Raw genomic sequence first — 25831 nt, 5'->3', positions numbered from 1 at the left:
CAATGACATGTAAGCAGAAGAAAAGAGAATAAGAACAGGAAATAGCTCACTACACAGTCTACTAGGATACAGAGTAAAAATGAGAGACAGTAAGACAACTTGAAGTTAGATTTGGGTTCAAATATTACCTCACACTAGTTGTGTGACCTGGCAAACTAATTTATCAAACTAAACCACTGCTTCCCAATTTTATAAATGAGGGACATGAGAACGCTAATATACAAAATGACTTACAAATCACATATAAATGTTGGTTGTTATGGTATAAAATTATGCTAAAATTAAAACTATCTGAGACTACAAAAGATTGATGATGAAGCACACCTTTGGCCTCTTGACAAAGAAATGATGGCCCAGATGTCTATAATGAGACATACCTTTTCTGACATGGTCAATCTTTGATTAACTTTGCTTAACTATATTTACTGGTAAAAGAGAAGTGTTCTAAAAGGAAGGTTATTATATGTAACATAAGGGCATGTGTATATACAAAACATACAGAAATAAAAAAAGAAGTTCAAAAAAAGGACACGGTAATTTTGTTACAATCTTGTTAAATTTAACATAATTTTAAAAAATAAAATGTATAAAACAGTTGTTCATGGTTTCATATATAATCCACTGTTTTGTTCTTTTATATTAGAATAAACAATATTCAATAATGATACAGTGGGATAAAATTCTGGGTTTGGAATCAAGAAGATTCATCTTCATGAGTTTGAATCTGGCTTCACACCACTTACTAGCCGTGTGACTCTGAGAAGGTCTTTTGCCTCAATTTCCTCATTTGTAAAATGAATTGGAGAAGGAAATGGCAAATTACTCTAGTATCTTTGCCAAAAAAAAAACAAAAAACAAAAAACAAACAAGATCAGAGAATTGGAAACAACTGAAAACAACTGAACAATATTGGAATGTTTATTTTTGTGAATGATTAATTTCTTAAGTTTTTAAAAAGGAAAAGAAAAAACAACAGTAATTGGAGACTCCAAAGATTACGGAAGCCTTTACCAAGTAATGGGATGTATATTTTATCTCTGTGACAACAGTAAGCTATGAAAAATTTTTGAGCAGAGTGATAACAAAGTTAGACTTATGTATACATATTACTTTGTGGTAAAAGAAATGCAAACTATTAACAATAGTTAATTTTTAAATTTTTAAAAAACAAACTTTCCAAATTAATAAGAAATGCAAATTAAGATAACTAAGGTTTCACACCTTACATTCAGCAAATTGGCTATTCTGAAAAACAATTTGGAATCTTTCTAAAAGAATAAAAAAAATAAAACCATTTCACCAAATGATTCCAACTCTTTTCTGTAAAAACAGAACACAGTTGCTTGAGGGGAAGCTGCAGAGTTAAACAAAAGTTTGTTTGCTTGTTTTTCAAGTTGGGGAAAACTTCTGCTCATATCAAGGTTGAAGAAAACAACTCCATGGAAAAGGTGCTATTTAGTGGACTGGTATTATTTAGGAGTTTTACTAATGGAGCAAAGTCCTGAAGTAGTCAGTGTGGGATGGAGTTGATAGAACAGGTATAGAGAGAAATTAGTCTTAAAGAGAAAATAATATATCTTCCCTGAAATAGAATAAATAAGAAGATAAATATAAAGACATACTTTAAAGAAGAGGGGAGGATAGAGAATTAATGTCAGCTTTTCTCAATGAAGACATGAGGCCATCTCTTGAGAGTAGAGAAAATGACTAGGAGGAGCTTGTAAAGAGCTTTCAAAGGGAGCTGTGTGAAGAAGGGTCACTCAATGCAAGATGAATCTAAAGAATTCCAAGCCACATATACCAAAACAACATATTTAGGGATTAAAACATAAGTCTAAAAAAAAAACTTACATGTTTTAAATGAAGATGTCCCTGGCTGGCAATGTCATAAATTACATCCCTCAGATTTTTGTCTTGGTTCTTACGTAAAAAATCTTCTTGTGAAACACTATGCTATAAAAGAAAAGCAAATTAGGGTGCTCTTAACATAACTAAACCTAATTTACTAGCATAAAATAAATTCCTGAGATAATATATGGGTAATTATTCATCATACAATAACAACTTCACTGGTTCAGTGTGAAATCATTGAACAATTAGACTATAGTAGCAATAAAGTCTTAAGAGAACAGACAACACAAATTTCTTTCCCAAAACTTAAAGCTTATATTTATTACAAAGTAAAATGCTTTTCTTAACTTTAAATGTATTTTTTTCCTCTTACTAACTGTGCCCAGCCTTTAGAAAAAGCTGACCCACTACAAGACTGCTTAAGGTAAGGGAGATGACAAATGAAAATAAGTAATTTGAACTGCCCTTCCTCACTCTATCATCAAAAATAAATGCCTGATAGATAAAACCCTGATTTGAGGATATTTGTGAAATGACATGGAAAGAAGTACACTTTTTTTTTTGTTTTTCAAACTAAGTCACTTTGTTTGTTACACAGAACTACAAGAAAACTCAGATTATTTAATTTATAAAATATATTTATTTAAAATTTTATAGTTTTTAGAAGAGAAAACATTTATTTTCAGTTTGCAGCTTATTGTTACTATTCCTCTTGAAATTTCTTACCAACATGCAAATGTCCATGGGAAGAAACACCTTTCGCCTACTGATATGATAAGGAGTTGCTCTCAAGCAGGTAACAATTCCTTGTGCTTTTCCAATATGACTTGCAGCATGATCTGCATGGAGGTCCCTTACACCTAATTTTTTTTTTACAAATAGAAACAAAATTGGGTTAGCTTTATTTGAATTTCATAAGTTGAATAGGTAATGCATATATTTTACGCCTGAAAAAAGACTGTGAACAGACTTAAAGCATAATTACACAGAAAGCAGATATCATTTTACTACATAATGGGTTTCAAAAGTGAAATAACTTAATAAAAGCTTCCTCAGATTATATTCCATCAAAAGCATATCTTTCCATTCTCTTCTTTTCAGTATAATGTCCATATAATCTCATTCTAAGGAATATGCTTTGCAAGTAAATAATCCTATTCTTTAATTTCTTCATTATTATAAAAAATATCTCTGAGTGTGGGGTTTTTTCCTTGTTCTACTGCTTTATTTTGGGGGAAAACACACATACAGAATACACATGTATACAATATGTATGTATACCAACAGAACATATATTATTACAGGGTCATATGTATATAACAGAACAAGATATACTTTAAAGATTGTTTTCATACAATATGTCTTTCCTATATTTCTCAAAATATGAGAAGATTCTATAAGATATGGAACCATAATGAGAAAAACTGGGATGGATAAATACATGTATATGTATGTGTAAACACACATACATATAAGAATGGAAAAGTCTTTCTTAAGCACTTAATATATGTCAAGCACTATTCTAAGAGCTAGGAATACAAATAAAAATGTGAGACAGTCCTTGCTTTCAAGAAGCTCATACTATGATTAGGGGAGACAATATATAAAAAAGTTCAATTCATGTAAAATGGAAAAGCCAGGATATACTCAGGTACTGACAAGAAATGGATAGAAGTCAAGGCTCTGGATGTGTTTTAAAGAAAAAATAGTGCAATAATTTTTATTACCTAGAGTGCCATAGTGACATAATTTTCTTTAAAAAATAATTATAATACACTGTCCTTAGCCTAAAGAACTTACTAATTATAATAAGAACTCAATAATCTGGAACACAAGATCAAAGAGAGAAAATCCTACTAGTTTTTTTAAAAATCTATCAAATTGCAAAAATATTTTAAGAGATGCTCTTCTTAGGAATATCATCCAATACTACAATAAGTCTGGTTTACAGATATAAAAGAAATAGTGTTCTGATTAGTTAGCAGTGTCAAAAACTAATAAATATTTTCAGAAGAAAGCTGAAAAGCATAAGAAAGAAAAAAAAGACACAGTAAGAAAAAAAAAGTAGAAAGAATAAGTATAGGGAGAATAACAGATCCAGAGAGAGAACAATGGAGACTGAATGTGGATCACAGTATAGTATTTTCACCTTTTTGTTGTTGTTTGCTTGCTTGGTTTTTTTTTCCTTTTGATCTGATTTTTTTGTTCATGGAAATATGTTTAGAACAATTCCACCTGTTTAACCTATATCAGATTGCTTGGTGTCTTGGGGAGGAGGGTGAAGAGAAGGAAAAAAAATTGAAACACAAGGTTTTGCAAAGGTGAATGCTGAAAACTATCTTTGCATGAATTTGAAAAATACTATTTAAGAAAAAAAAAAAGAAAAAATGCTCTTCTGTTACTCATCAACACATATAAAAATATTACAAAAGACACAAAGATGAATAAACCAAATTATGAGTCTTTGAAAAATCTTATAAAAATACTTTAGTGATTAAGTTGAGAAGTAACATATTAGAGTAAAGTAAACACAATCAAGGATGACACATTCAACTCCTTTCTCTGATAGGTATAAATTTAAATTCTCTGTGTTTCAGGCAACTTTGACTAAAAGTTAGGAATGAGTTGCTGATTCACATTGACAAAAAAAATCAGCAATCAACTCCTTCTCCTCAAAAAAAATTCGTTACCAATCATTTATAATGAGCAGATTTCTAACACAAAAAGAAATGATGATGCCAAAGCACTGTTACAAGTGCTTTAACATTTGATGGTTTTAAACTACTAAAAAGCCTATTCTAAGCAATTTGTTCAGCAAATCTTTTTCTCCTTAGAAAAAAAACAAACACACCTACTTTTATTACTGAAGCTACTAAGATAAATTCTCAACTAAAAATAAAATTGGTTTTACTGGAAAGAAATATCAAGTGCAAAGTGAACATACCTAATACTTCCAGTGTTAAGTAGAGAAGAGAACTTTGTGTGTTTTCAGCATATGTTTCCAGTTCTTTGATGTTTCGATATGCTTTGTCATCCAAATTTTTTTCCTAGAGTCGGACCATAAATATAAACAAAGTTTGCTAAACTATCATCATTTTGTTTTCATTCTAAGTAGTGAATAGTAAAGAATAAAAAATATTTAGCATACAACTCAAGAATAAAAGAATAATACTTTAAACCTTCCTTCTAGTCAATATCATATTGTATAGATTGACAACAGTACAAAACAACACAGGGCTTCACATCTATTTCTTTCTAAAGATCGAGATCAAGGAGAATGTGAGGTGTTTTGGGAGAAGGTGGGAGTTTTGGATGGGGAGAGAACAGGAAAGAGGAACCATAAACATATGAAAAGAAAAGAGACAAGATTTCTAAAGATGATACAAAAAAAGTTAAATGATTAAACTTAAAACTATCATGTTTAAAGAATATAACATATTTGAAAAATAAAAAACTATAGTCACTGGTATCTTAAACAGTAACCACAACTAACTCTACTACACATATACAGAAAATAAAAAATAGAGACTGAATAAAATCAACTAAAGTAATATAAATAAGATACACGTGGGCATTATTAAATTATGTCAGATAGGTTATTTGGTCAGCAAAAGAACAATTTACACAACAAAGAAAATCAACTTTGATCAATGAAAAGAGGAGCCCCAATTCCAAAAGATGGATGACAGACTGAAGGTATAGAATGAACATGGTCAATGTAGAAATTTGTTTTGCTTGACTATTCTTAAGGCTAGTTACAAGTGTTTTTTAAATTTTTTTTTAATGGAGATAGATGAGATGAGGGAAGACGAGAGGCAGGGAGGAGAGCACAGCTTTGAAAACTTGGAAAAGTTCAAGATAAAAGCTTTGAATTTATTATATACTTTAAAAAAGAAGCTATATGTAACAGAGTTACAGTTGCAATTTCATACACAATTTTTTTTCAGTTCTATTTTATATATGGAAATTTATATGGTATTTATTATGTTTAAAATTTTTAAAAACAATTTCAATCACAAAAGTTATTTGGTTACTATATGGCACTAATGAAGACAGGGTTGCAAACCTAATCCCACAGAAGGTCTAACATAGTGAAACAAATCCTAAATCTATCAACCATTTCATAAAATGCAAAGCACAAAAGGAAAACCAGGCAAAAACATGGAAGATTCTGTACAACTTATTACCATATGTGGAAAAAATTTTTAATTCGTTTTTGACTCAGAGAATTGAACCCTTTAGTGCTGTTTAACAAAAGAAAAAAACATTTCTTCAGTAAACATTTGATAATCAGAAAAACACATCATTACTACTTATGGAAACACCTTAGTGATAGGGCTTTAGTTGTTTCTAATCAAATGTTTAGCTAACTTAATAGTGCCTATAATAATAGAGACATCAGCATAGGAAAAACCTTGAACCGGGTGTCAAAAAAAATCTAGATCTGTTCTTGATCCTTAACAAGGACCCTGAGTACTTTTTAATTGTACTTCACTTCAATTTTTTCAATTTTTCATATTTATTATTCAAAAAGGAATAAGAATATTTAACTTTCATAGGGATAGTCAAGAAAATTTTTTAAAGATATATGTGAAGTGTTCTGGGTAATAAAAGCATCAGTAGTAATTAATAGAAACTATGAATTGAAAGAAAATTGCAATTACTTCAAAAATTATATTCTTGCTTCCATAATTTTTACATCAAAATCTTCTTTTTCAATGTGAAGGATGTTTCTTCAATTAGCCATGTTTTATTTTAAGAAAACTGGATCCACAAAAATCTAGATGTCCAGAAGCAAGATTCAACAAATTTTAAATACAATAAGCATTTACTCAGCATCTATTATGTGCCGACTGTTGAAAATACAAAGGCAAAAACCCAAAAATAATTACTGATCTTGAAAGTTTTCAAGGGACTCTATTTTCACTTAAAATAAAGACTGCCTTTAAAAGTCATCCCCAGAGCAGCTAGATGGATTAGTGGATAGAGCACCAGCCCTGAAGTCAGGAGGCCTGAGTTCAAATTTGCCTTCAGACACTTAACACTTCCTAGCTGTGTGACCCTCAGAAAAAAAAAAAAAAAGTCATCCCTAGAGCATTTTAAATAATTTAATTTACAACATTTATTTTTAAATTATGAAATATTAAAAATTACATTTACAGAAATTTTCAGATACACAGCTATTAAGAGAAATATATTCTAAATTATGTATGTAAGGATTATTTCCTGATAACTAATTGTTAATCTGGCAGAGTTGGATAACAAATAGCTGTTTTATCAGTAATCTGAAAATCTTGAAAAGGAGGGAAAAATTCAAGATATGGGAATATTTTATATGGAACAACTTTCATATGTATGGCACACAATCATAATCAAGTTTTGATCATTTCCAGTCAGTAAATTTGTTTTTTTCCTTTAATTGTCCATCTTGGTAATATGTTTAGGAATGTTGAGCAATACTTTTTGGATCAAGTTAATAATCCTTCTTCACCGTTTGATAGGAATGATTTGTCAGGGACAAGAATCAAGTATGTTCCCAAAATACAGAATAGACAAAATCTTTTAACCTTTTTTTTGAACCAGGAAGAACTAATCCCAGATCTATCACTAGAGGTCCCAGAAAAAAAAATTAAATGGCACTTTCTAAGATCCTAATTTCAATTCAATTTAATACACATTTATTGAACAGCTACTTTGTGCAAACATTTATGCTAGATGGTAGGGATACAGAGTCATAATTGAAAAAGACCCTGTACTCAAGAAACCTTCATTCTTCTAAAGAGATGAAATATGTAAAAAGAAAAGCCAACACAAAATAATGCGAACAGGGAGAGACAGGACAAATAACTAGTTAAGGAAAGGCATCCCATAGGAGTTGACACCAGAGCTAAGATTTGGAAATTAAGGATACAAACAGATAGGAATGTGGAAGGACGCCACTCTAGCCATCAGAGATCAGGCTGTGTAAATCCATGAAGGCAGAAGATGTAATGTTATAAAAAGGAGGGACACCAAGTTCAGGTAATACCAAGTAATCCAGTCTGATAGGGATCAGTGCAGGAAAGGGAGTAATATGAAGTAAGGCTAGAAAAGGATGCAGGATGAAAGGACTTAAATGTCAAGAACAGGAGTTATATATTTATCCTAGTGGCAATAGGAAATCATTAAAAATTCTTGAGCTAGGGAATTTTAATGACATTCTCACTTTTTGCTACATTAACGTATAATCTGCACAAAAGGAAAACAGGTTTCATGGGCATAACAGAAACAACATGGTGGAAGGAAGATAGCAATTACAAGAAAGAACCAGGGGCAAAAACACTTCACTGCATTCTAAGGGTATCTGTAAAAGCTATGAGAAGGAGAGATTATCCAGATAACGATGACAGCAAATTTCCATTGATTGCAATCAGATATACCTTTAAGATGATTTTTTGACAATCATGTGATGGACATATTGGAAAGGAAAAAAAAAGGCTTCAGCAGAGAGAAGATCAATTGAGAAGCAACAGTCAAGGTGAGGGATAATGATTACCTTAATCAGGGTGAAAGCTGGACAAGAGGAGAAAGGGCAAATGTAAGAGATGACCAATGGCAGAATCAACAAGGCATGGCAAATATCTTATCAAAGAAGAAGTAAAGGAGGTAATTGTGGGACTTCAAAATGAGTAAGTGAAAAAGATGGGGGTACCCAAACAGAAAAAGAAAAGTTCTGAGGGAGAGGGAAATTTAAGACAAAAGAAAATAAGTAACACTGGAATATGTTGATATGAAAAGCATTGAGATATTCAGGTAGAGCTGTCCAATCAGCAACTGCCAATGTGAAAATGGAAGAAAGGTGAAGTGAGCTCAGAAAAGAGATGACAATTGAACCAAGTTTCATAAGAAACTTATGAAGTCATCAAGAAAGTGTGCAGACAGAAAAAAAGATGAAGGCTCAGTCTACTCAAAATTAGGGGACAGGATGTGGATGATAATCCAATTAGAGGAATATGAAAAGGAAAGTCAGATAAATAAGAGAACAGTCAAGAGAAAACAGTATCATGAAAGCCAGAGGAAAAGAATATCTAGGAGGAACAATTTGAAAGAACAAGAAAGATCAAGCTTATGAAACTGCTACATGCTATTACATATATGAAAAGTGACTGTCTTATTTCTGGCTCACAATCCTTCATTTTCTACTGTTCATGAAGTTAGGAAATGTTCTGCCTGAAAATTTTTAAAATTTTTATATTTGGAGGACAAAGAGATTTTGAGAAATACCATCCAGTATTGAACCTGTTAGTAGTGCAACAATTATATAAATTTTGTATACTGAACTAAATATATCTTCTACTCTAAACCTTTTACTAGAGCTACAACTACATATTTGTGAATGGATTTTTTTTTTCAGATAAACTCAATCTAATTTAGTTTTTATAGAACAATTGTGAGAAAAGGAGACAAATGAGAAAAACCTAGACAATGATGAATCAGAAAATTTAGATGTTTTAGCCTAAACTACAAGGTAATTTGGAATCAGAATTGAAACCTAACTCTAGTTTCACTGACTCAGTATGGATGGGATTTTATCAACTGTGACTGTTAAATTGTTGAATCTGTGCTATTACTATATTGCTAGATCACAAGCTAGTAATAGAGGATGGAACATAACTATATATATTAAAGCGGTGAGGGATGAGAGTTCTCTTTTAAGTCCATATAGACTGAAATCCCCCCTCAAAAAAAACACAGTTTACATATATATTAGTAAAGTTTCTTCCCCATGAGATTTCTTTAATAAAAAATTACCTTTATGATAAGAAATGAAGAATTTTTTTCCTGTTTTGATTTGATTTTTCTTGTGCAGTATGACAAATGTGGAAATATGTATAGCAGAATTGCATGTTTTACCTATATTGGATTGCCTGCTGTCTAGGAGAGGAAGATTGGGGGAAAGGAGGAAGAAAAATTTGGAACACAAGGTTTTGCAAGGGTGAATATTGAAAACTATCTTTATATGTGTTTTGAAAATAAAAAGCTATTATCTTAATAAAAAAAAAAAAAAGAAATGAAGATAGTGGCATTTTCAACTTACTCTTTCATCAATGATTTTCATAAGCCATCTTTTAGTTAGATTATGTCTCTTGACTGCCTAAAAGAAGAGAATCATTTTAAAAATCCTAACAAATTAAAAAACTAGTAAAAATCTGAATAAAATAAAATCCAACAAAAACAGTGGTTAAAGGAATAACATTTACAATAGTACATTATTAAAGAAACAGCAGTGCTAGAAAACGCAACAGGGAAGAAAAAATATTTTCCATCAGTGGAAAATATTTCAAAGTGTATTTCCAAGTGAAGAATTTTCCTAATACTTTTCCTCTAACTGTCTGCTTTCCTGAACTATTTAATAATTTAAATGATCCAATTACTAGTAAAATCCCCCCCCCCAAAAAAGGTTTTTTATTTACCTGAAGCACCCTGGCTTCGTTGTAGCTGGTATTTAAAGGCTATCCTGTTATTGAGTACTTCACTTCTAAAATATATAGTTGGTCTCTCTGAAGACAAAACTATTTCCTTAAAAATGAAAATTGCACATCCTAAAGAACCAAAAAAAAAATATGAATTATGTGTCACTTCAGTTTACCTATACAAAGGAGTTTAAGTATTTTCTAGTCAAAGACTATTTTGATATACTTTTCATATTCATTTGATGTATTTTTTCAAGTTACCTCTCTAAATGAACTATAGTCCTTCTTTCCAAATCTGATCTAGTCTAAGTGGCTGTCATAGAAGTCAATACTTCACTGATGCATTCTTATAGTGATTCAAAGAACAGAAAAAGCTAAGGACTTTGGAACATTCTTTTCTTTGTTTAAGACTCTTCACACTTACAGATTAACATTTTCCCAGAGCCAGGAATAAATTTTAAAAGCTAAATCATTAACTTCTTATTTAAAATAGTCCAGTCATGACATAGGCTAAGGAGATGTGTATATTGTGGGATAGGCCCCACACAGCTGGCCAAAACCTGACAGGGAATTGTAGTGCACAAACTGCTGTGACCAAAAAGTTACAAATACTATTAGATTACAAGAGTCATTTCAAGACCTCACATTGTAATCCTACTGTGACAGGGAGAAAAAACCTTTCCAAATTGGTGAATGAATCCCAGACCAGTAACATTTGAACCCAAAACCAAGTTATAATAGCTCTGTTTTCAGTTGAAGGAAGTAAACAATAAATGTTTAAAAAAAAAAAAAAAAAAAATTTAGGGGCAGCTAGGTGGCGCAGTGAATGGAACACCAGCACTGAAGTCAGGACTGTGAGTTCAACTATGGCCTCAAACACTTAACACTTCCTAGCTGTGTGATGGGCAAGTCACTTAACCCCTATTGCCTCATCAAAAAACCCAAACAACTTTAGACTATATCAATTACAAATAAATTCAGAAAATCATAGAAAGAGAAATAAAAACCATGATTATGTACAATTACTTAAACTTGAAATTTAAATTCATACATAAACTATATCCAAAATGCATTCAATAGGGGAATTCTTATGTGAATATGTAATGCAATTATTTTATAATTGTTCTTTTATTCCTAATTCTAATGATGAATTATCATCATCATCAGTTTGACTTGTATAATGTTTTACAATTTATAAAACACTTTAACAAATATATCCTCATCTTCACAATAATACTGTGAGATAAGGTAGGACAAATATCTTCCCTATTTTATAGATGAGAAAATTGAGGCCAAGAAATTAAGTGACTTGTTCAAAATGATGGGGTCTGTATTAGATGCCAGATCTCTCTCACTTCTAGTCTAGAACTGTCTAGAACTCTTCAACTATAAAAAAGAAATTAAACAATTTTAGTAACAACTGGTATATGGACAGTATATCTGCACTGCTTCTATGCTACATTTTCTTATTTATTTTTCTCCAATTACACTGAAAACACTTTTTTTTACATTTATTTTTAAGATTTTTGAGTTCTAGGTTCTCTCCTTTATTCCCACCCATAAGTAAGAAAACACATATAGTTATTTCCATGAAATTTAAGTTGTGAAAGAAAACATCTCCCACCTTAATGAAAATAAAAACTCTCAAAAAAAATTAAGTTAAAAAGAGAGGATAGAGAGAGAATGCTTCGATGTGTATTCAGACACAATCAGTTCCTTTTCTGTGTATGAATAGGATTTTTCATCATTAGTCCTTCAGAATGATTGTGAATGATTATACTACTGAGAACAACAAAGTCATTCACAGCTGGTCATCCCAGAACACTATTACTTTATATACAGTACATTTCACTTTGTTCATGGAGAACTCCCAGGTTTTTTTTTTTCCTCCTGAGAGCATTTCCCAGAGAAGGGTAATATTCCATCACAAATATATCCCATAAATATGCATATATCCCATAGTTCACTGAGCCAACTGATAGGCATCCCCTCAATTTCCAATTTTCTTGCCCTGAGAAGACAGCTACTATGAATATTTCTTGTATGTACGAGTCATTTTTCCCTTTTGTTGGTTTTTTTCTGAATCTCTTTTGGTACTTATGCCTAGCAGTTGTGTTGTTAGGTCAAAAGATATACATGAATTTATAGCCCTTTAGGCATAGATTATATCTTCCAATCATGTATCAATTGGAGCATGCATGCTACACTTTCAAAAAGAATATGATATTCTCCTAAGGAATAATAAAAATGTTTGGAGCCGCTACAAATCTATGTAAAATGAACCTATATACACAACTATCCTGAAGGTCACCAATTTCTTCCAGATACTCAGAATAACCTTCAAAATGAGTCAAATTGGAAAGCTGAAGAAATAATCATAATCACAGTTTAAGTTGCTCTAAAGAGAACTTGATAAACTGGCAACTATAAACTGGTATAAAGGGTAACATTTTATTTTCTATTTCAAATACATCTAGCTTTCTAAGAAAGGCAGATAAAAGAATGATTTGCCTCCTAAAGCAAATTCCCATTTCCATTACATTTTTCAGAAAAATTGAAAAAGACTAAAAAATCCTTAATTGTAGGCTAAGTATGTGCTAACAAGTCTGCCAGAGGTTGAAGAGTCAGTGCTCTTATTGGGAACTGATCAGGTCAAGTTTCTTAAAAGGAGATTAAAATATAGAGGTGAACAAACCTACTACCTATGGTTTCCCATTCATTTTTTCCTCCTCAGTCCTCTGATATGGGAAGACCTAGTTTTCCTCTCCTTAGTGGGACATTAAAACTATGGACTTGATGGTGCTTAGACTTGAAAAAATTTCTGCCAACATTGTAGAATATACATTGTAGGGGCAGCTAGATGGTGCAGTGAATAGAGAACTGGTCTTGAAGTGAGGAGGACCTGAGTTCAAATCCAACCTCAGATACTTGACACTTCCTGGCTGTGTGACCCTGGGCAAGTCACTTAACCCCAATGGCCTCAGCAAAAAAAAAAAAAAAAAAAAAAAAGAACATACATTGTAGAATATTCTATTGTAAAATATACGTTTAGGTCTTATTACATTTTAGTTACATTAAAGGTAAGTAATACAAATCACTATAATTTCCTTTCTCTTTACATAGCTTATAAAGTTACTCTCAGTTACAGGGTCCTGTGTCTTAAATATGATGTATACGGAGGAGTAACTGGGGTAACTAACTGGTGCAGTGGACAGAGCACTGGGTCTAGAGGCAGATAGAACAGAAAAGACCAGAGTTCAAATCTAACCTTAGACACTGAATAGCTGTGTGACCCTTGCCTAAAACTGGCAAATCACTCCAGTATCTTTGCCAAGAAAGCACCATGGAGTCTCAAAGAATTAGATACAACTGAACATCAGCAGCAACAAAAACACAGAGGAGTCAATGTGAAAATGTCCAAGTGATCAGTACTGAATGTAACATAGATATTAGGTTATTAACAGAAACTCAATCCATGGATTTGTGTGATACCTAGGATTAATCTCTAGATAATTTTTATTTACTGCTAAATAGCTCCTGTCTCAAATCAGTGATGAAAACAAATTAGTCCTATCATAAAAAAGACATATATTTCAACCTACTAAATCAAAGATGGATTAACAAACTTATAAAAAAATGATAATGAACAGAAAGTTAAAAAAAAAAAAAGTTTCCCAGGATTTAACTCTACAACCAAGCAACTGGAGCAGAATCACAGAATTCTGGAGTTGAAAAGGACCTCAAGAGCCATCTAATTCAATTTCTACTCCTAAAAGAATCCCCATTACAACACATCCAACAAGTAGTTATTCAGCCTTTATCTAAAGACCTTCAATAGGGACGACAGTAGGCCTCCCAATGAAGTTCATTCAACTTCTGGATAACTCTGTTGGAATTTTTTGAAAATAATATTAAACCTAAATTTGCCCCTTTGCAATTTCCAATAACTATTCATGTAGAAGTTTATAATATTTTCTTCTAGTCTACATTAAAAGGAATAATTTTTTTTTTTTTTTTTTTTACCTTCCATAGTTCAATGGCTACTGGCTGATGAGGTGGACTGTCAGAATATATATCTTCCACAGCTTTCTTCCAAAACTGCATTCGCATTTGGCCAATTGTTTTCTGAGAGATTGAATCTTTAACCTATGAAGAGAGTTTAAAATTTTAATAAATGCACTATTTATAGATATATTTAAGGATGCAGCTGTGGAGATAATCAGAAAATGATTCAGGTCAAAATTACAATTGATTCTACACATCTGTTTCTGATTTCATCTCAAACTTGTTTCAGTTAAATTTTTATCACTATTAGTAATCTAAAGCCTTAGCTTTAGACAATTTTATTTTCTATCAGAAAAATCACTGAAGTCTATATTTTATAATTAGGGTAGTATGGAGGAAACATGCATTTGCCAGCTGTTGGTAAATGCATTTTTAAGTCTAAGTAACAGCCCTAAGGAATAGTACCTCATGTTCTCTTTTAATAAACTGTCAACCTTATAGCTCTCAGGGTACTACAAAAGAATTTAGCCCACATGTAAGAGAATGCTACACAACTCTATCTATCTGCCTTAGCTAATTAAAGCAGCAATGATGGTAGATAATTTTAGCAAAATCACTATTTAGGAAAATCAGATATGTACTTATTCAATTGATAGTTTGGTGTAGTCCTCAGATATTGGTGAATAAAGACCAAGATACCAAGTCCCAAATGTGATTGAAGATTGAATATGAAGCTCAAAGATTTATTTATTAACTGATAAATGTGGACCCATCAACTGGGGAATGGCTAAACAGGATGTGGCATATGAATGTGATATAATACTACTGCAGTATAAGAAATGATGAAGGAAAAGGATTCAGAAAAGCCTGGGGAAACATGTATGAACTAATACAAAGAGAAATAAGCCTAATCAGGAGAACAATTAATACTTACTATCTCAGGGAGGGTGAAGGTAAGAAGAAAAAAAATGTTAAAAATTATTTTTACATGTAATTTGGAAAAATATACATCTTTTTTTAAAAAGATAATTGAACAAAGCAGAAGAATAATAGCAATGTTGTATAGATAACTGAATGATTTAGTAACTCTTTTGACGACCACCTTAGCACCCAGGATATCTTAGAATCAGCCGAAGTCAGGATAAGCAAAAGTCCTTAGTCTTTATTCTTGGTCTTTAGGGGTAGAAGTGAAGGGGATGGAAGCAGAATCTCTGCAACCTCCTTCTTCCTCATCCACCGCCAAAGTGACTCTGGCTTGTCTTACTCCACCCCCTAATCCCTCCTACAATCTCTGTATACACCAATCATCGAGCCAGCACAGGATAGTGGAAAAGGCCATTTTCCAAGCATATGCTTATAGAGTATTGTCCAATCAGTAGTTAGCCTAAAGTGCTCTGCTGTCCTGAACTTAGTGCATCAACTCAAGAGTTTCAGCCCTCTACAAACTCTGATAGACACAATGATCAACCACTACTCCAAAGAACTAATGATAAAAGTTAGGCTTAGAATCCAAATTGAAGCATGTTTTCTTCTCTTTCTTTCTTTCTTTCCTCCTTTCTTTTTTGATTTGGTTAATGAGGATCAGTCATGCATAACTTTACAATTTGTAATGTGTTTTGCTTTTCTTGACCTCTTGAATGAGTACAAAGGGAAAGAAGAATTGAAAATAAAACTGAATTAAAAAGAAAAAAGAAAAAAAAAAAAACACAAATTTTTAAGTGTGGGACAACTGAGTATTTTAAATGTTTTAATGGGAGGAAATAGGGATCTCCCAGGAACAAATAATTAACTTCTCTCTCCTCTTTGGCCTTAATTATTATCTCTATTCAGATGAGCTAAAGATTCAGATATACATTTCTAATCTCTCTCTTAAAATGGAGTCCTATATCACCAACTAATTATTCTGCATTTCAAATTGGATGTCCTATAGGAATTTCAAATTCAGTGTCTGAAATAAAACTCTTTTTCTCTTTCCCTCTCCCCACCAAATCTATCACTCCCTTCATCCAAATTTCACTATTACTGTCAAGGATACTACCATCTTTCAAGTCACCCAATCTTGGCGTCATCCTCATTCTTCTCCTTCTTCATAACACAAATCAGTTGCCAAATAATTTCATTTCTACTCCCATGACATCTTTTACATCGAACTACTCTAGATCCACATGTCTACCACTTTAATCTAGGCCCTAATCACCTCTGGCTTGGACTACTTTAATAACCTCCTAATCAGTCTTCCTGTCTTGAAACTTATTTTTCTTCTAATCCAGACTTCACATTATTATCAAGCAATTTCTAAGTGCAAATCTGGCCATTTTATTGATAAGCTCAATAAATTCTAGCACTTCTCTATTAATTCTAAAATCAAGAGCAAACTGTTGTTTGGCACTTAATGCCACTAACCTTACTACCAAGGTTTACAAACTTATTATACATTACTCTTTGGTGTCGTCCCCCCCCCCCAAAAAAAAAAATTTGGCCTTTTTCTTCCTCACCCACAATACTAACAACTTCCATCTCTTTGACTCTGCACTGACTATCCAAAGCACCTGGAATATATTCCATCTTCACCTCTATATTTCACATAAGTACCCTGTATTTATTGATTTGTTTGTATTACTTGCCTAATAAATTGTAATCTCCTTAAAAGTACCACCCACACCAAGCCCAATTCTTGGCACAAAGTAGGCACTTAATAAGTACTTACTGACTGATAGAAAACAAGATTTCTAGTAAGAGTCGCTTAAGGGATACTGATTTAATTTGTTGGATGGATAGCTATTCAGTATGCAGTTTAGATCAGAAAGGAAATGGATTAATTTAGGGTCCAAAAGAAAAGGACAATAGAGGGAGAGGAAGAGAATAAGTATTTCTGTTGCATCTACTACATGAAAGGCACTGAACAAAGCACTTTACAAAGCATTACCCTCATAAAATCCAGGGAGGTAGGTACTATTATTATCTTCATCATTTTACAGTTTTGAGAAAACTGAGGCAAATAGAGGTTAAGTGACTTGCCAATAACTGAGGCTGAATTTGAACTCAGGTCTTCCTGACTCCAGGTCCAGAATTCTATCCACTGTGACAAAAAAAGCAACTAAAGCAAATGGTTCAGTCTTGAAACTGAAGAGGTTGATTGCAAGGTAGTAAAGAATAGCATTTCACGGAGCTAGGCCTACGGGAAAGGACTCTGGATTATTATTAAAGAGGGCCTAAATGAGGCTGTTTAATGGTTTAAATACTATATCTGCAATTTCTCTGTTAACCCCAGCTTGGCCCCACAAATCCTTTTACACTATGATAGTTTTGTTGTAGACTTTAACACAATATGTACTGGATTATAGTTGCAAAGCTTAAGTTAAAAAGTAAAAAGCTGTGGATCAAGGCAGAGAATCCATTCCTTTTACTTTATGCCCTTGAGCTGCAACAGCAAAATCTTATCTGAGCTAAGCACAGTAAGGCTGGGAGACCAGCTGGGTAATCCTGCAATCTCTTTTGGGTACAACTTGTGCCTTGACTATAGTAGAGTAAGTATTCCTATCAGATCTTGAGAATGCAAAGTCTAGTCAGCACAGTATTTCATTCCTCTGTCACCAATGGAAGTTGGAGAGTCAACTTAGCAGCTGTATTCCTGAATATATCTCCCAAATATTCCTAGATTTTCTAATTTCCATCCATTTCTAATGTTAGGGTGACTATAAACTTTGAGAGAATGAAAGAGAAGACAAGAAGTATTAGGTCACATTCTGAGGAATATAAAAAATGACATTTTAAAACAAGTTCTAAGGAGACATTAAGTACTACAGCCAGGGCACTGTCAAAGAAAATTTTAAATTACTCTTTAGTGTATACAAAATTCACCCCAAAATGCCTATTCCAGGTCAAAGCCTACTCAGCACCTGAATAAAATAAAGATCTCTTTTTTCACAAATTCAGAGATACTATCAGCAAATAATTAATATTTGGCATTATGTCATTTAAAAATGGAGGAGGGAACCCTATTCTTATTTTTAAAACTTAGGACAAGTTGCTTAACTGTAGATAAATAGTTGCCTATAAATGAAAACTTCCCTTAAAATATAACATCTCCTCTTTATGGTGTGATGTAGCTTGCTAAATTGCTCTCCCTACAGTTTCCCATTTTTCACTGTTTCTTTACATCAGTTAATACAGCTTTTCTATCAAGGATACAAAGGATAAAGTTCAACTTAATTAATGCAATTAATTAATTGCATTACTCATGCATACTCATATGTACGATGGTAGCAAAAAGTGTACACAATACAATCTGAGGAATAAGTACAAAAACCAACATAACATAATAAAAACTAAGTTCATTTTACTGTACTATTTCTTACTCAAACAATTTCTCAGTATTGTTCCCAAGATAAAAGGAAGTGTGGACAGAGGTCTTGCCCCAGAACCACAGAGACTTGGGTTCCAATCATATCTCACACACCCATCAGTAGTGTGGTCCTAGCAAGTCACTGGCTATCTAGAGGGCTCAGGCAACTGTCCTAGATTGTAAAGCACAGAATCTACATTTAGCATTAGCAGAGGAAGCTTCCTATCCAGAAATTAAAATCCCATTTATGGACAAAAAGAAAAAAAAATAATAAATCCCAGATCTTCTGACTGATAGGGAATGAGAAAGCAAGCAAACTTCAGAGACACCTATATAACTACTACAAACCGTTTCTTATTTCTGAAAAATCTCTATTATAACATTTTCTTTGCTAAACTGAAAGATCAAGAATAAATCAGCAAGTAGGAGATATACAAGACAGAGCAAAATCTTGGAGTCAGGAAGCCCTGTATTTGAATCCAGCCTCAGATTCTTACTCATCATGTGACCACAGGCAAGTCACTTTACCTGTCTGCAAGAGTTTCCTCATGTGTAAAATAGGAATGATAATGCCTATTTCCCAGCAATATTGCAAGAATCAAATGAAATAATAATTGTAAAGTGTCAGGCACATAGAAAATGCTATAAAAATGTTAGATATTATCATTTCTTATTCTTCTTGTTTTTGCTGTGTTACACCTGATATATGTTATTTATTAGAAACTTTTGTAATTGTAACAATTCACTGACAATACACATTATTTGCAAGAATAAGCAAATACTGATAAAGTAACTTCGTTTTCATCACTGGGCTCATTAGCTCTCTAGTCTATCTTTCACATTTCAATTAATATCTTTACAAATATGTTTAAATTACTATAATGCTTAATAGGCTGAATCTGAATACATAGTAGATGCTCAAGTACTTAGGGATTTAATTTTGTCTAAGCTTAGAAAATTGAATTATCCAGATGATAATTTTAGTTCTTCAATTCACTTTTAAACAATAATAATGCCAAGGTAATAAAAGTTTAAAGTTTTATTTAGAAATTACTTGGTAATTATTTTCCAACCCTGTGTGAACTAGAGGTGAGATACTTCAGTTTTTATTACTTGTAAAGATATTTTAATTTGTATATGTGTGTTTTTTACTATACAGACTTTAACCTTAAATTAAAAGATTAACATTTTCAGTTGATTATTTTAATTATTTTAATACCAGCCTGAGCCAGTTCCACATTGAAAGCTCTCAGTGCAAAAGCAGAGCTTCGGGCTTCTGCAGGCAGGAGCAGACAACATAAATATCCTTCATAGTCTCGTTTCCTACAAACAGAAAAACAAACAAAAAGTGATCAGTTGCTTTCCAAATTCTACATAAATATACATCTGGCATGTTAATTTATAAACAGTGAATTTTCAAATGAGGTCAAGATCAGTGTGAAAAAAAAATTTATTTATTCAGACGCAAATTAGGGACCTCACAATGTTTTTTGGGATTTTTTTTAAGTGCTGTATTGAAATTTCTAGTTTTACTTCTCAAGGCCAAATACAAAGAAACTATACCACAGAATACTTTCTGACATAGAGTCAAGTTTTCAAAACATTAAGAAAAAAATGATAGGAAAATATTACAAGTGTTCTGGTTTCTTGAAATTGCCAGATATTATAAGGCCAGTTTTTTTTTTTTTTTTTTTTTTTTTAATGATAGTTAAGTGAGTACAGTGGATGGGATGCTGACCTGAAATCAAGAAGACTCATTTTTTTAAAGTTCAAATCTGGCCTCAAACATTTACTAGCTGTGTGACTTTGTGTAGGTCATTTAAACCTATTTGCCTCAGTTTCTTCATCTGTAAAATGAGCAGGAGAAGGAAATGTACCACTCTAATATCTTTACCAAGAAAACCTCAAATGGGGTCAGAGAATCAGACATGACTGAAAAACAACTTAACAACAAAGTTTAAAAATATTTGATATACTCTGATTGTCTTAATACAGTACCTAGAATTTAAATTCTTTCAGAACCACTTTTGTTTTAAATAGTCAAATAGTTACAGAAATCAAATTACAAAAATATACTATAGTACTCTTTCCATTATCATTTGAAGTAATTTATACATTGAGTTCCTTCTTTCTTATTTCAGAAAACAACAACAACATGATGCAGTATTCTATGGACTTTGAGGGGAAGCAAATCTTTGTCCAATTCTGAAACCTTTTAGCATTATACTGGCAATAACAAGTGATATAAAACAACAATGTGATTTCTGCCACTAGGTGGCGCCAAGATTTTTTTTTTTTTTTTTCTTTTAAGCCAAGCAAAGCATGCCATAATGTTATATAGAAAAGAATCACGCCCCCAGCTACTTTTCTCTTGGAGAATTTAACTTGCTATCAATTTCAAAAATACTTCTGGGTTCAGTTTCTTAGAATAAAGAATTCTATATAATTACTTATCTAATCCAAAGTAACTTTTGTGGTTTATAAGATACATCTGAAAATAAGCATTAGAAGACTTATTTTCAAGACCTCAGGATCGAGTCCAGATAACCCCTAAGAGAAAATGTTATGGCTTATATCTGCATCTCTGCTAAGATAGGTCATAGGCAGGATGAACTTGTAAAATTACAATCTGCTGAACTCATTCTCACTCCAAGTAAGTTATTTCAGGCAGGAGTTCACAGGACACTAATAAAAACTTTCCCCTGGCTAGTGTATTTGAGATAGTTTTAGCATCTAGTTGCTAATAAAAGACATGTAGCAGTTTTTGCCCCTAATCTTTGTGTCATTTGCACAAAAAAAAAATCAGCTCTCTCTCTCTCTGTCTCTGTCTCTCTGTCTCTCTGCAACTGGGGTTAAGTGATTTGCTAGGATTATTAGGTTTTCTGAGATCGAATTTGAAATCAGGCCCTCATGAGTTCAGGCCAGTGCTCTGTCGAGTGTGTCATCTAGCTGCCTTGCTTTTTCTGCTTTTTGATAAAACTTTGTTATTATTTTCCTAACATATCTACCGTATTTCAAACTCCTGCCATATTCATATGCCCTTCTACAATACAGAATAACTAGAGAAGCACTAGTCACACCATATGGCTTCATGACTTTTTTCCTATTATTTTCTTTAATGTGATATAATTACAATAGTAGACTACAAAAAGTGAAACTAACAAACAGTAAAGAATTTTCCTCCCATTTATTTTAATTTGTTATCCTAGCACCATTAATATTTAAGATATAAGCAATATACAGCAAGAAAGCAATTTACTATAAGGTAAAAATTATATTAATTTAAATTAAGTCACCTAAGCTCTACCCACAATAAGTTATCAGTGGAAAAATGTCTTCAAAATCTTCCTTTTCTCTTTTTAACTCAACACAATATCAAATAGAGACTGATTTGATATTTAATGACAGGACTTTGTTCATAACTTAAATAACCTAATTTCTGGGTTAAGAACACAAATTTTACAGTCTCGGTATAGAAAGATTAACATAATGACTGCTTTTGCAAAAAAAATTTATCTGGGGAATAAAAAATTGTGGTTGTATGTTTGTATTTGGGGAGATAGAAGGAAGGACAAGAGGGAGAAGGAAGAGAGAGAGAAAAAGATCTAGATAGACGAGAGAGAGAGAGGAAGAGAGATGAGGAAAGAAGAGAGAGACAGAGAGAATGAATGCCTATGTCTTATATCCTAAATGGCTTCAGTGATATTTTCTTCTACAAATTTCTTATAGAATATTTTGTGAATGGCTGTTTTTATTGTTCCTTTGCTCGATTATCTTTGTGTAGGATTTAATTCCCCATTTGATTGTAAGATCCTTGAGAACAAGGACTGGTTTTCATTTTTTTGTATTTTGTGAATAATATTTTGTAGTTATTTAATACCTATTTGTTCAACCACTCAAACATTTTTTAATCATGTACTATATACAGACACTCTGCACTGGGGATACAAATACAAATAATCAAAAAACTCCTGAATTCAATCCTGAATTGAATTAAACTGATTCAAGGAAATCATGTTTTCAGTTTATGGACTTTTCTTCTTATGATATTCTAAAAACTTCCTGATCTTTAAACCCCAATTTGAAGTAATCCCTTACATGAACTCTGAATTTAAAAAATGCTTTAAGGCACTTGAGATGCAGAATGACCTGGTGTAAAAAACAAAACCAAAAACAGTGTCTCAGGAATTGAAGATTGAAATCTTTCCCTCAGCTTGGCTGATTACACACACCTTTATTATATCAAATAAAAACTGTTATTTGTTCTTGTTCTCCAGAAGATTAATGGTACATGTGAAATACTTCAATTTCTCAAAAGAAAACATTGCATGAATTCATATCATTGCTGTACTACTGTCCTGCTTATCTGTGAAACATTTATGTGGCCGAATCCTTCCCAAGATGTGCAGCATCTGACAAGATCAAGAGGTTTCTGCTTCAAATCTAGTAATTCTTTTTGGCTACCTCAAATTTTATTAGCTCAAGCTACTCTAAGAATTTCAATTCCTATCTCTTCTTAGTGTCATCCCAACAAAACAGCTGAATGACAGAAGAAAGAAACTAGCAACTGCTCCCAGAATTTTATTAAGGCTTACTTTTCATTTAAAGCTCAACAGAATGAAATTGCTGACAAATTCCAATTTGCCTCTGTGCTTTCTCTTCTGGAGTCAATGTTGCTTTGATTTGTTAGTCCATTCTTTCTCTGTACACCCTATGAATCCCAATGTAACCTAAAAACTCAATGATGCCCAGATCTTCCTACACTTGTGCAATGATGATAGAATGTACTCTTATTGAACATTCTCGAGATGTTCTATAACATCCTAACCCACTTTTTCAGGGACACAGGCTTAGCAACAAAGGACTCTGGGATGACACAAAATCCAGTGATGGCAGTGGGGAGGGGATTTTATCAAAGAGAAATGGCCACTAAGTCAGGAAGAACCAGCCAGTCAGGAAATTTTAAAGAGTGAAAAGATCCCCTCCTCTATCTCTCTTCTTCATAAAGTGTAGCATGAAACTCTTTCTGGAACTTCTTGGGAGAAGGGAAGCAGGGAAGTGTAGCTATAGTGGCTGCCTGCATATGGCAAAGAGTGCATTCTACTCAGTTCCAGGACCTACCGGTATGTTTATCTTCATTACACTTTTAAAAGCTCTACTTAAACCCACCACTCCCTCAGAGCAGCATCTACATTTCTCTCATAGTCAAATCCCAAATATTGTCATCTTCTTTGTCTTTCTTCATTTTCTCTTCTACCACTTACTTTCCAAGCCATTGAATTTTGGCTATGGACATCACCTTTCAAGAAAAATGATCTCTATAATGTAAGCAACAATCATAACTGCTCAATCCAATGGTCTCTCCTTAGTCCTCATCCTTCTTAACATCTGCATACCATGTAACAGTTCTGACTGTTCTCTATTCTCTTCTCTCTTGAGAAACTACTCTCCTCTGTGCCTTCTCCTACTTGTCAGATTCCTCAGCCTCTTCTGGTGGACCATCACTCACGTTTCATCTCCTAACCATAGGAGTCCTCCAGAGCTTTACTCTGGTTATTCTTTTCTTCCTATTTCTCTTGTTGTTACTACTTCCCAGGTGCTCAAATATCATTTATATATCTAGTTCTAGTCTCTCTCTCAAGTTTCATTCTCACATCACCAATTATCTCCTGGTAACTCAAACTAAAGATGACCAAAAAGAACTCTAGTTCTTCCTCTTTAAAAATCCATCCCCTTCTCCAATCCTGACTCTTTCTGTTAAAGGTACAAGATATTTCTATTCTCCAAAGTTCTCAGCCTTCTTTCCTTCTCCCTTCACTCAATATTCAATCATCTGGCAAGTCTGGATGATTCTACTCCACACTCTCTCTCCCATGGTTGTCTTCCTTCTATTAATGTTATCCCCTTTTTGAGGCCCCATCTCATCTGGGCAACATGGTGAAGCGAAAATAGCAATAAACATGTAGTCAGAAATTAACCTTTCTTGACTTCTTTTGTAAAATGAGGAGATTCAGGTGATTTCCAAGATTCAATCATTCAAATCTATGATTCTATGATCTGTGATCCTGTAACTATTAAAGCAGTCTCCTAATTGGACTCCTGGCTTCCAGTGTCTTTCTTCACTATATTCCACACAGCCGTAAAAATAATCTTAAAGCACAAATCTACCATATCAATCTCCTGATGAATAAAATACAAATTACTTTGCTTGGAATTTAAAGCTCTTCAAAATTTGGTTCCAGTTTACCTCTCTAGCTTTATTTTATGCCTTTCCTCTTCCTTCTCCCCCTCCTCCCCATCTTCATATACTCTATGTCTCAATCTGCAGTTTCCTGAACATGGAATTATATTTCACACCTTTGTGTCTTTTGCCCCTTATTCATGTCCTTGCTTGAAATGCACTTCCTCCTTAGAGAATCCCTGAATTTCTTAAAAGCTCAGTTTACATGCAATCGCTGAGATAAAGCTTGTTATGATTCCTACAACTGTTAGAACTTTCTTCATCTTCAAATTTTCAAGGGAATATTTGCCTATTTATGTTAGATCATATTCCACCTACTTAGTCCAAGGGCCATTACAATCTCAAATTTGCCTCTCCACCACCACCCCAAGCATACTTGTTGTATGAAGTTAGGACTTCACACACGGTATCCACTTAATAATTTAACTGGACTGGGATTTCTAGTAGCTACAAAAGCTGATCCCCTCTTCAAACTTCTTGGCTCTTCTGAACATTACCACAACTAGATTAAATTACTTGTGATTAGTAAAAATACAATTAGATGGGTTTTGCTCAAACTGTTTCCTGAACTTGGAATGCCCTTTAGCACATCTTATCCCTTGCCTGTTGAAATATTATTTATCTTTCAAAAATTGGCTTGTATGTCACTTATTGAATTATTCTCTGAGTTTCTATTTAGCATTATAATCATGTATGTAAATATCTCAGGCAGCGAGGTGGCGGCACAATGAATAGTATCAGACCTGCCGAGATGAAGATTCTTCTCCCTGGGTTCAAATACAGCCTTACTTACTAGTTTTGTGACTCTGTTAAGTCACTTAACCCTGTTTGCTTCAGTTTCCTCATCTGTAAAATTAGTTGGAGAAGGAAATGGCCAACCATTCCTGTATCTTTGCCAAAGAAACCCCCAAAGGGGTCATGAAAAGTAGAACATGA

The 25831-nt window shown here is 32.9% G+C and overlaps 1 protein-coding gene across 3 annotated transcripts in view; it reads right to left on the bottom strand.

The window, feature by feature from the left end:
- NDUFAF6 (NADH:ubiquinone oxidoreductase complex assembly factor 6) overlaps positions 1–25831 on the bottom strand; it is a 40297-nt gene that overhangs the window by 8665 nt on the left and 5801 nt on the right. Inside the window, exons 2-8 of one of the 3 annotated variants that reach the window (XM_031947010.1) lie at positions 19874–19977; positions 14328–14450; positions 10305–10433; positions 9929–9985; positions 4796–4898; positions 2578–2711; positions 1852–1953 (exon numbers count right to left, since the gene is read on the bottom strand). In XM_031947010.1, coding sequence (XP_031802870.1) covers positions 1852–1953; positions 2578–2711; positions 4796–4898; positions 9929–9949 — 360 coding nt within the window. In that variant the 5' untranslated portion in view covers positions 9950–9985; positions 10305–10433; positions 14328–14450; positions 19874–19977. The remainder of the gene's footprint in view (positions 1–1851; positions 1954–2577; positions 2712–4795; positions 4899–9928; positions 9986–10304; positions 10434–14327; positions 14451–19873; positions 19978–25831) is intronic. The other 2 variants (XM_031947008.1, XM_031947009.1) reach the window with 2 other exon arrangements.

This window comes from Sarcophilus harrisii, chromosome 1 (assembly GCF_902635505.1).
Source record: "Sarcophilus harrisii chromosome 1, mSarHar1.11, whole genome shotgun sequence".
Taxonomy (NCBI): domain Eukaryota; kingdom Metazoa; phylum Chordata; class Mammalia; order Dasyuromorphia; family Dasyuridae; genus Sarcophilus; species Sarcophilus harrisii.
The sequence above is the reverse complement of the archived record's forward strand: the minus strand, read 5'-3'. Positions and strand labels throughout refer to the sequence as shown.